Source organism: Lycium ferocissimum, chromosome 9 (assembly GCF_029784015.1).
Source record: "Lycium ferocissimum isolate CSIRO_LF1 chromosome 9, AGI_CSIRO_Lferr_CH_V1, whole genome shotgun sequence".
NCBI classification, from domain to species: domain Eukaryota; kingdom Viridiplantae; phylum Streptophyta; class Magnoliopsida; order Solanales; family Solanaceae; genus Lycium; species Lycium ferocissimum.
In genome coordinates this window covers 21,967,211-21,979,570 of record NC_081350.1, presented here as the reverse complement: position 1 = coordinate 21,979,570, position 12,360 = coordinate 21,967,211, and the positions used below count along the sequence as shown (strand labels likewise).

Here is a 12,360-nt window from a genome sequence, read left to right as displayed (position 1 = left end):
CGGGCAAATTCACTAATACATAATAATAGGAGAATAAAAATGAATCCTTGATTAGTGGGACTTATCCTTTTCAAATATTTTACTATCTGGATTACAACAACAACAACAACAATATACCCAGTGTAATCCCACAAGTGGGTCTAGGGAGGGTAGGATGTACGTAGACCTTACCTCTATCTTTGTGGGGGTAGAGAGGCTGTTTCCGATAGACTCTCGGCTCAAAAGAAACGTAGTCAATGTAGGCATGCAAGAAAAATAAGACAACAAAATATCAAGGTATAAAACAAATGAAGCAACACATAGTACTACAGACATAAAGATAATAATCTACGTGATGCCTAAATATTACTACTAAGAAAATGAGAAGAGGAGATGGAAAGGCTAGCCCGAACCTATCTCACATACAGCGCTACAAAACTCAACCACCTACTAACCTTCTATCCTAATCCTCGACATTCAAATCTTCCTATCTAAGGTCATATCCTTAGTCGGCTGAAGCTGTGTCATGTCATATCTAATCATCTCCCTCCAGTTCTTCTTCGGCCTACTTCTACCTCTCCTAACTCTTGCGACCGCCAATCTCTCACACCTCCTAACTAGCGGTCTAGCGCTTCCTCACACCTCATCTTCACATGCCTAAACCATCTCAGTCTCGCTTCCCTCATCTTGTCCGCCATGAAGGCCACTCCGACCTTGTCCAGTATAACTTCATTTCTAATCATTTCTCTCCTAGTATGACCACACATCCATCTGAGCATCCTTATCTCTGCTACTTTCATCTTCTGAACGTGAGCGTTCTTGACTGGCCAGCATTCTGGCCCATACAATAATGCTGGTTTAACCACCACTCTGTAGAATTTACCTTTCAACCTAGGCAACACCTTTTTGTCGCAAAGTACCCCGGAGGCGAGCCTCCATTTCATCTGCACCCTGCTCGAATACGATGTCAACATCATCATCAATCCCCCTTCTCCTTGTATTATGGACCTAAGATACTTAAAGCTTTCTCTTTTGGGTATAGTTTGCGCCTCGATCTTCACTTCCACATCTATCCCCTGCGTCATGTCACTAAATTTGCACTTGATATACTCCTTCTTAACCTGCAATCTTTAAATTCTAAGGTCGTTTAAAAGAATAATTAAACTTGCTAACACTAATAATTGTGCTAATTATGGGCCTAAACTTAAAACCGTGAAAAACGGTGTCCTTTTCTCTTTGGATATAGCATTACTAAGAACTTTGATTTAAGTCACAGAGACTGATTACTAAGAATTAGTGAGTTCCATCAAATTTAAAGCTCTGAAATACTCATAAATCTCTACTTACAAATGTGAGTAAAGCGTGTGTTCGATGTTCTAGTGATTCTATCATAGTTGTTAAATTATATACTCCTGCTGTCGCTAGTGTGGTCGCCTCAAAACTCAAAAGTCAAGTAAACTAACATCCTTGAACACTTAAAAGGTTTTGCTAAATTGAGAAACAATTGACATTCTTTCTACCTAAAGCCCAAAACGATGTATAACATTTGAATACCAGCAAGTCTTAGTTAAGCCTATACCTTATATTACTATGTATTGGCAAATTGACGCAGGCAGATATTGAATTCTGTATCTTCAATTAATCATCAAATAAAGTCATAGGAGATCGAGAAAGTAGAATAGATAATTTTGCATTTTAACCAATTCTTCAAATAGATTAAGCACCACTGAAACATCACAATGGCAAATATAGTGCCAAAAAGCTTCTAAATGCACTGTTAATTCTCTTCATAAGATCCATTACAAAGATAACATGACTTCCAATACATGACTAGCCGGACCACTCAACTGCCCTCTTAATACGAAAAAAACAAGTAGATAAACCCATTCTTAAATTGGAAGATGTTAGATTCAGTAGTTTCACTCAGACCATCTCTGCCAAATTAAATACAGTTAGAAAAGAAACTAATGAGGAAACTGTGTTAACTTGCTCAAATCTGTAACAAGAATGATAAAATGAAGAGAACTTGAGTCGGTTTGTAGAGAGAGAAAGTGTAAGATCTCATTATGGTCAGAAAATGAATTGGTCCCTTTCAAATAGAATGGACCATCCTATGTATACTAACCTGACTGAGATACAAATAATTGTGGGCCTAGCCCAATACAAAATAAATGAATGAAGTACAGAATTAAAATTAAGTGATGCCTTTGGTGTGTATTCTAACAGCCCCCTTCAAGTTGGAGGGGGAAACAACTCCCAACCTGCGTAAATGAAGGTGATGGACAGCACCAACAATAGGCTTGGTGAACATATCAGCAAACTAGCAAGCACTGGCAGTGGGGGAAAGATCAATGAGGCCTTCAGACAACTTGTTCCTAACAAAATGACAATCCAATTCAATATGCTTGGTCCTTTCATGGAAGACAGGATTCCTGGCAATGTGAATAGCAGATTGGTTATCACAAAGTAAGGGAACAGGTAATGACACTTGAACCCCAAAATCTGAGATTAGTTTGACAAGCAATAGCTTTGCTCATAGACCTATACTCAGCTTCAGCAGATGATAGAGACACAACAGGTTGCTTCTTAGATTTCCATCCTACTAAACTCCCACCCAAAAGCACATAGAAACCAGTAACTAACTTCCTGCTATTAGGACATGCACCCCAATCACTGTCACAGTACAAATTAAGTGAGAAGTCAGGAGAGTTGTTCAAGAACACACCAACATCAGAAGTTCCTTTCAGGTATCTGAGTAGATGCAGGCCAGACTTCATATGAGGGATGCAAGGTTTTTGCATAAATTGCCTTAGATGCTGAACAGCGAAACAGAGATCTGGCCTAATATGTGTGAGAAAGTTTAACTTTCCTACTAAGCATCTATATTCCTCGGGATTGGGGAGGAGTTCCCCCATATCATTCAAAAGCTTTTCATGTAACTCCAAAGGGCACATAACAGGAGAGCAATCAGAAAAGTTAAACTGAACCAACAAGTCATGGATAAATTTTTTCTGATGCAGCAGAACACCCTAAGGAGTATACAACACCTCAATACCCAAAAAATAGTGCAGGGAACCCAAATATTTGATTTTGAACTGAGAATGGAGGAAATCTTTAAGTGCAAATATTTCAGCTAAATCAGTCCCAGTCAATATAATGTCATCCCCATACACAACCAGCAGAACAAGAAAGTCACCAGAACCCTTAGTAAAGAGGGAATAGTCATTAAGAGAGGAAGAGTAGCCTCTTGAACTTAAGTCCTGAGACAGCTTGGCATACCACTGCCTAGAAGCTTGTCTCAGCCCATAAAGGGATTTCTGTAGCCTGCATACTAATGGAACTGAGGTGGAAGGAGGAGGATCAACAACTAGGCCATGAGGAAGCTTCATAAAAACCTCTTCATCCAAATCCCCATATAGAAAGGCATTGTTGACATCAAGTTGGAACAAGGGCCATTGTTTCTTAACAGCAACAGCAATTAATGCCTTGACAGTGGACATCTTGACCACCGGGGAGAAAGTCTCATGAAAATCTATACCCTCAACCTGAGTGTCCCCCCAACTACAAGTCTAGCTTTATATCTTTCCAAGGAACCATCAGCCTTATGCTTGATTTTGTAGACCCATTACAGCCAATGGGTTTCTTGCCTAGAGGTAAGGAAACAATTTCCCATGTCTGGTTGGCATCCAAGGCAGCAAAGTCATCCCTGGCAGCTTGCCATTCAGGAATAGAAACTGCTTGGCTGTAAGTATGAGGCTCAAGAGTAGTAGGCTGACTACAAGTATAAGTAATAGAGGAATGGATAGACTTGGAGCAAACTGAGGAAGAATTGCAGATGTATTGATCAAGGTGAACAGGTTGTCTCTTGAGTCTGGTGGAGTGTCTAGTAGAAATGGGAGGAGGTGATTGAACAGGAGGAGAAGGTGGATGAGTAATTGGAGAAGGATGTTGTTGAGGAAAGGGTGAGGGTGGTGAGAGAGAAGCATGAATGGAAGGGTCAGCTGGAGAAGCAGGAGGAAGAGAGGAAAACTGGGAAAATAGAGGAGGAGTAAGTGGTGGATATCAAACAAGGCAGAAGTAGGGAAATGGAGGACAAAAGGTTGAGAGGGAAATTTCTTATCAAAAGGAAAGAGATGCTCATGAAAAAAAAAAAAACATCTCTGGAAACAAAACAAGAATGTGAGACTAGGTTGTATAATTTGTAGCCCTTCTTTCCAAAAGGGTATCCTATAAAGACACAAGGGTTGGCCTTGGGTTGAAACTTGTCCCTCTGAGTTGTAGGTACGGTGGAGTAATATAAACAACCAAAAGCCCTAAGGTGTGAGTAAGAAGGTGGCTTGTGGTATAAGATTTTCATAAGGACATTTATTGTGTAAAGTGGGAGAAGGAAATTAGTTTATTAGGTAAGTAGCAGTCAGAATACAATCCCCCAAAACTTGATAGGAAGCTAGGATTGAAAAAGAAGAGCCCTGGCAATTTCTAATAGGTGTCTATGTTTTCTTTCCACTACTCCATTTTGTTGTGGAGTGTGGGAACAAGTAGTTTGGTGTACAATGCCCTTTTTCAGAAAAAAAAATTGAGCACCAGCAGCACTAGAGCCTAACTCAAAGGCATTGTCACTTCTGATGGTTTAAATTTTCAAGTAATACTGAGTTTCAATCATAGCAATGAAGGATTTGAGAATGTCAAAAGCATTACTTTTGGCACCCAATAGGTGAGTCCAAGTGGACCTAGAGAAATCATCGACTATTGTTAGGAAATATTTGGAACCAGTGTAAGTTGGGGAATGTTAAGGCCCCCAGGTATCAATGTGTATCAGCTGGAAAGGTTGGGTGGTCTGAATGCTACTATCAGGGTAGGACAACCTAGTTTGCCTAGCCAAGGGACAGACAGGACAAGGAAAGGACTGCTTAAGTGAAAATTTGAAATGATCAGCAAGGGCAGGGATGGTTTTCATTTTAGAAAAGGGAATGTGTCCAAGTCTATAATGCCAAATCACATCCATCTTATTTATATCACTCAAAGAAACATTAGCAGTAGGACTAGTGTATACAGAAGGTGTGACATTAACACTATTCAAACTAGAGGTATCATTGTCAACAGTGTCAAAATCAGAAGAAAAACTAGTAGGACCATCAAAAGAGTGCATTACATGTTACATAGTATCACTACTTAGACTAAGACTAGGAACATAGGCATTAATAGCAAACACATGAGTAACACTAGTAGGTAAATCATAAGCAGAAGTTGGATGAACAGATGTAGAGTTGGAAGTATGTATTGCAGGAACAGGAGGAAGCAACAACTTATATAGACCATTAAACAGTTTACCAAGAACCAAAGGCATCTTCAAAGAAGGGCCCTGTATGTGTTACACCCCGTATCTTAGAACTAAGGTTAGACTCATATCATTAGAGTTTTAGTGAAAAAATTGAAGGTTTGAACGTTTTGCAAAAATGGTTGATAGGCTACTTCGGGCGATAAAGGATAACTTCTCGATTAGTTGGGAATTTGGGAAAGTACCTCAATGAAAGTTGTAGTACGTAAAAATAGCTTTCTAACGATATAGGACCAGGCCAATCAGAGATCGGATCAAGGAGATATGATCGTCTCAATATGGCTAATAGTAAGGCGTTTAAAAGTCTATAGAATCGGCTAAGTTTTGATACGTCTGCCTTCCAGTCGAATTTCGTGAAAATCCGTTGGGAATTTGAGGAAACTTAAAACATGAAAGTTGTAGCCCTTTGAAATAGATTTCCAACGGTATATTATGGGCCTTGAACAGAGCTATGTATAAGAAGTTATGCCTATTTTACCGAACACTGTGCAGAACCGATACGTGTCGCGCGTGTGGGCGCGTGCGATGGCTCCGCATCGCAGGCTGATCGTACAATCTGAATATTTACCTGCAGAATGTCGCACGATGCCCATGCATCGCGGACCCAACGCGCAAAAGGTCGGGTTTCGGGTCAAAAGTCGGGATTTCGCGTTTTAAGTTATATTTAAGCTTGGGGTTTATTTCCATAACATCCCTAGTCACGAAAAATCACCCTAAAGTCGTAGAGGAACAAGTCCCAAGCCTCAAGAACCCTCCAAGGTAAGTTTTATCATGATTCTAGGTTGAATTCAAGTCCCTAATCCCTTTCTAACTTGAGTAAACCCTTCTAATCCATAGAGTTGTGATTGGAACATTATTGTTGGATGTGGAAACCTAGAACCCAAATTCAAGAGGATTGAACGTAAAAACGTAATGCTTCTACACTCTAATCATTCATAATAGTGAATTGATGAGTTTCGGGAGAATAGTAAATGGGCTTAGTAAAGAGAATTACACGAACTATAGTAGGGTTTTGGATTGTTAACTTGAGATTGTTATAATCATATGGGTGATGGAGAATGATGTTAATTACACCTAATTGAGATTGTAGAATCGGTAGTATAATAGAATGGGGATTGGGTGAAGAAAACACCATTAATGAAGGTTGTGGAGCTTCATGCCCACCAAGTGTTTGATAAAATGCTTAGATGACCAAAGCATGAATATTATTGCTAATATAGAATCCCTTTGACTTGTATTGATATAGATCAAAGTTAAAAGGGTGGACGAACATTGTATTACACTCAAAGGCTGGAATTAAGGTATGTGAGGCTAACTATCTACGTTAGAGAATGTTCATGATTCTCCCTACGCCTCATTCTTCATACTTGTCGCACTTTGACTCGAGTCATACGAGCTTTAGCCCTAGTTTTATGATATGTTGTATTCGTTATCTTCTAGGGTTGCGATTCTGTAATCTGTTCATGGTTGTCGAACTGAATATCATGAACTCGGCACGTAATCTTTATAGACTTATGTATTGTTACCACATACGAGCCTCGCCCTAGAAATTCAAGATGCTCGAAAACGATCGTTGTTTTCAATTCGGCTCGGCATTGTTCATCATTGTTGTTATGGTCTCGGTCTTATTAATTAACCATAATTAAACATATGTGATTTTGCCCAAGGCACGGCACGGTCTTGTGTATACGTATACATGGCCGAGGCCCGGGCGACGCACTACTAGGCGAGGCCATAGCGTACAGTATTTATTATTGAGCCGAGGCCTCACGTATACAACACGGATAGCATACGGATGATTCGGATACGGGCGAGGGAGTATTCATATCTCTACTTCTTTGCTATTACGATTACGCGTTATCGGTTTCGGTATTTTATTGCTTCGGTTGCTTTACATACCCGGTACAATTCAAATGTCGATGTCCCTTTTATTACTTGGGGGAGTGCTGCGTCTCGCGATGCGAGCAACGATATACATGTTGACGACTCGGCTTACAGAGTGCACGTATCGGCCTCGGTGAGCCCCAAATTCCTTCGGGGCGTAGTCGGCTATCTAGTTATTTCGGCTATGCTTGACTATTATTCGGCATTCTTAGAGGCTTCATAGACACGGATTCGTGACACGTATATTTGTTACGTTAGCCTTTGTTGGCAATTATTTAGTTGTTTTTGTTTAAGCCATGTTGGCTACGTTCGTATATTTCGTATTGTCTAAGTATTTCCGCATTATGATTTCAATCGGACCTTTAGTATATACGTGTTTAGTTGTTTCATATTAGGTTACTCGTTTTTGATGTCACATGTTGATTCGGACCACCATTGTTCGCTCGGTCTACGTACGCAATGTCGCAAGGGAGTGTCGTGTTACGTCCGGGCCCAGGTTCGGGGCGTGACAAAGCTTGGTACAAAGAATTTTGGTAAAAAGAACAAATCCATCAAGTTGTTCTAGCAGTTTATGTACAGAAATAAGATTGTGTTGAAAAGAACGGATGTAGAGTAAATGATGAATAGTAAAATTAGAGACCAGATTTCAAGAACCTACACATGTGACTTTGACTTTGTAGCTATTTAGAAGTGAAACAAGGCAAGGAATGGGTAATGTATGTAGATTGAAAAATAAATCTTTGTGTGAGGTCATATGGTCTGTTGCTCCAGAAGCTATAATCCAAGTAAAACTATCTACTTTGGACATCATACATGACTTAAGAGACATACTTTCTGTGATCAACTTACCAGCAAAGTTAGCGGATGCTGAGAAACCTGGATTCCCAGATGAATCCACAGTGAGAGGAGAATACTTGAAAAGCATCATCAGCTGGGAATGTTGGTCCTTGGTAAGACCAGGTAATGGAGAGCTTTGAGGATCAGATGAAGATTCAGGAGGCTGCTCAAATGTAGCATGAGCAGCTGTTTTAGTCCTAGGTCCTGAACCCTTTGTGAACTTGTAATCAGAAGGATATCCATGTAATTTGTAGCACTTTTCAATGGTGTGGTTTGTTTCTTACAATATTTGCAGAACAACCCAGATTTTTTATCAAAGTTGACCTTAGAAGGGAAAGATTGTCTAGAAGTCCCACCATTAAAAGTTGTAGATGGCAAGGTCTCCGCTGTAGGATCCAACATTGAAAGATGCAGATGTAGATGAAAACTGAGATGTAGTAGACAGTTGTCTCTGTTTCTCATCAGATAAAAATATATTGTGCTTGCTGACTGATGGAAAAGGTTTAAGCATGAGGATATTGCTTCTAGTTTGGACATAAGTGTCATTCAAGCCCATTAAGAACTGGTACACTCTCTGAATATCCTTGTCCTTCTGATACTCAGATTTAGCCCCACAAGTGCAAGAATTCACACGAGTTACAGAGAGAGCATCAATTTCGTCCCAAAGTTGCTTGATTTTGTTGAAATAAGAAGCTACATCAAGAGCACCTTGGGCTATGTGAGCTAAATCCTTCTTAAGTTCAAAAACTCTAGCACCATCTGCCTTTCCATATCTCTCCTCTAATTTACTCCAAATATCCCTAGCAAATTCAGAATACTCAACACTACGAGCTAGGTCTTTGGAAAGTGAGTTAGTTAGCCGGGACACTACTAAGTCGTTACACCTCTGCCATTATCTTGTCAAAGGAGAACCTTCATCAGGTTTTTGAGATGTTTCATCAATAAGGTCCAATTTATTCCTAACAGACAAGGCCACTAAGATATTTCGTTTCCAACTCCCATATCCAGTTCCATCAAATGGCACAGGGACCAAAGAAGCCCCAAGCACATCAGAAGGATGGACATAGAGAGGATGACAAGGGTGAGTGTAGTCATCTTGGTGAAAGGCAGTACGAGACGTGCCCTCAGATGTTGTGGAAATAGCAGGGTTAGTATCAGTAGGCATTTTTTGTAGCAAAACCAAAACTATCACACAATTTGTATACCAATGAAACCAAAACTATCACACAATTTGTATACAAAAGGATAACTAACTTGGAACGAAAATACCAGGTTTCTTCGCAACCGGAAGAAACAATGGCCTTGATTACAGAAATCCCCAAATCGATGGAAGATCGAAACCCTAGCTGAGTCACGAACACACAATTGATCGAACAAACTCTGGTTGAGCCACGAATATTAAATCGAAACCCTAACAGAATCAACACCACAGAACAAATACCAAATTACGCCGTCAGCGAGACCCTAGCTAAGAACGAACCAATTTCTGGAGAAACAAACCAAAAACTTCAAACTTCAAAACTTCGAAACTGAAGAAAACTATGAGAATCAATGAAGTCTATCCTAGAAATTGATTGATATGTAAACCACAAAATTACAAATTCGAACAATTTTGATGCGGAAAAATCATAAAAATCGATGAAAAACTTCGATGAATCACATCGAGGTTAGCACCGCTAGATGAACAATAACCAAATCCATAAGGATCTGGGCTCTGATACCATGTTAACTTGCTCAAATCTGTAACAAGAATGATAAAATGAAGAGAACTTGCATCGGTTTGTAGAGAGAGAAAGTGTAAGATCTTATTATGTTCAGAAAATGAATTGGTCCCTTACAAATAGAATGGGTCATCCTATGTATACTAACCCGACTGAGATACAAATAATTGTGGGCCTAGCCCAATACAAAATAAATGAATGAAGTACAGAATTAAAATTAAGTGATGCCTTTGGTGTGTATTCTAACAAACTGCAACAAGAATTGAGGAAGAGACATCCACAATAGAAAATGCTAATACTAAAATGATGAAAAATCGGCGGTACTTTGACTGCATCATGCCAGATCCCAGGTTTTCTTTCACATGATCTCTCAGCATATATCAGTTCCCTCTTGATCCCTTCAGCCTTAAGCACTGCAATCTTTTCCTGAAACTCACGATCAGTGATAGTTTTCCCGTTCTCATTGGTTTGTAGACTCCAACATGCAGTATCGACCAACGTACTGATGTCATATTCCAACAATTTCTTTTCTTCTGCTAAGAAATTTACCTTTATCTTCAATGCAGATATCTTCTTCTGGGGTACGAAGAATGTGACACACCATCCCAGTAGTTTCATACACAACACCACCAGAATATGAAATGGATCACATTTCAAAATTCTCCTTGGAAGCATGTGAAAGAGGCCGATGTTGAGACAGTGGGTAGTCTTCAGAATAAGCACAAATGCCATTATCCTGTTAAAGTCACGAACTATTGAGGCATCTACTTCTCTTATACGTTAAATCTATTCTTGAACTTTTTCCAACCCATATTCAGACACCTCTTTCATAGTCTTCTCAAAGTGTTTCATAGTCTTTTTGTAGGATTTTTTTTTTTTTTTTTTTTTTGTGTGTGTGTGTGTGTGTGTGTGTTGGGGGGTGGGGGGCAGTGGGTGGGGTGTAGAAGGGTTAGGGGAAGATTCTGGTGGGACATCCAAGCGTTTCAGTGGAATTGAAGGGAGGAAATATAACCTTCTACACTTCAAGAGTGTGTATAATTTTAACTTTTTTAAAATTGAATTAAGGCATATAAGATCGTAACTGTTCCATATACCAAAGTAACACAATTTACCTTAATAATAATAAACAAAAGAGAAAATCTTGCAAAATTATTCTGTACTAAATATTTTAAACATCAATCGTCATGATATCCATTTACATAAGGGGAAATTTCATAAATATACAATTTACTCACTTACAATGCAAAAAATAGCTCAAAACATACATTCCAAAGTTTTAACCCAAAAACACTTTTATACAGTGTTATACATTTATATACAAAAGACAGGTACATTATGTATATAAGTGTTTGAAGGTGTACAATGTGTAGGTATATATACTAAAAGAAATATAATTATACAATATTATACACGAAAATACGAACGTATACACAATTATACACTAAAAATATAATGTGTAGGTATACAATTATACAAAAATATTGTATAATGTGTAGGTATATACACTAAAAATATAATTAGACAATATCATACACGAAAATACGAACATATACACAATTATACAAATCTTGTATAATGTGTAGGTATATACACAAAAAATATAATTATAGTATTTACACAAAAATATGCGCGTACGCACATTTATACTCAATTATTAAAAAATCTGGTATGCATTATTATATACATGGTATACAACATTATACAAACTCCGATTATTTTTTTTTACAACAATGTTTAAAAACTCAATCTACAATATTATACACCCAGTATACAAACATTACACAAAATTATAAGAGGTGTTTATATACTCATATACTCTATTATACAATATTCTACAACATTATACAAAATTATAAGAGGCGTTTATACACCCATATACGCTATTATACAATATTATACATTATTATACAGAAACTAACTTCGTCTTCTTCCTTGAATACAATCACCAAATCCATCCAAAACGCCTCAAAAGCTACGCCACATCACCCTAAATTTCAGATTAGGTTCCTCCATTCGTACCCGATCTTTTGCTACAATACCCGCTTAAAATGGAGCTTGTTAAATCCGGTACTTTATTGTATGTTCGACCAAGGAATCTCTTTGCATATTCAGTTTTTGTATCTAAAAATCACGTTAGAAACGATGTTACACTAGAAATCTTAGTTATCTGAAAAAAGGAAACAAGCCCATCCACTTTTGTTCCAAACATCACTATGCATTTTTAGCTACTGGGTATCATTCTCTATCGTGTTCTAACAGTAGGATAAGAATTTCGTTCAGTCAGTTTAGATGGAAAACAGAGAAGAGAAACAGAGGGATGGTGTTTATGTACAAGAATTGTTGAAATTGATAATTTGATCCCTTAGATTTAAAAAGTGCCACGTGATGAATATCAAATATAGTACCGGATGAAACTGGACCAAATGGGACTGGAGGGGATCCAAGCCCATAAGAGATAGGGAGAAGGAGGGAGTGGGTAGAGAGAGAGAGAGGAGGAGGAGGAGGGAGTGGGTTATTTTTTATAAGATTTAAAAAATAGTCAATTTGATAGCATTGTTACCCTAATTAACATAGGGTGTAATTATCTCATTAAATAATTCT

The 12,360-nt window shown here is 38.4% G+C and overlaps 1 protein-coding gene across 1 annotated transcript; it reads right to left on the bottom strand.

Moving 5' to 3' along the window:
- Nucleotides 1-596: 596 nt before the first annotated feature.
- On the bottom strand, nt 597-1,064 carry LOC132031664 (uncharacterized). The gene has a single exon (XM_059421612.1). It carries the CDS (start codon nt 1,062-1,064, stop codon nt 597-599), a length of 468 nt encoding a protein of 155 aa, XP_059277595.1.
- Nucleotides 1,065-12,360: the final 11,296 nt, after the last annotated feature.

Bases quoted from the DNA above. Each gene is read 5' to 3' on its own strand.
- LOC132031664 (XM_059421612.1), bottom strand. From the start codon at position 1,064: ATGACGCAGGGGATAGATGTGGAAGTGAAGATCGAGGCGCAAACTATA.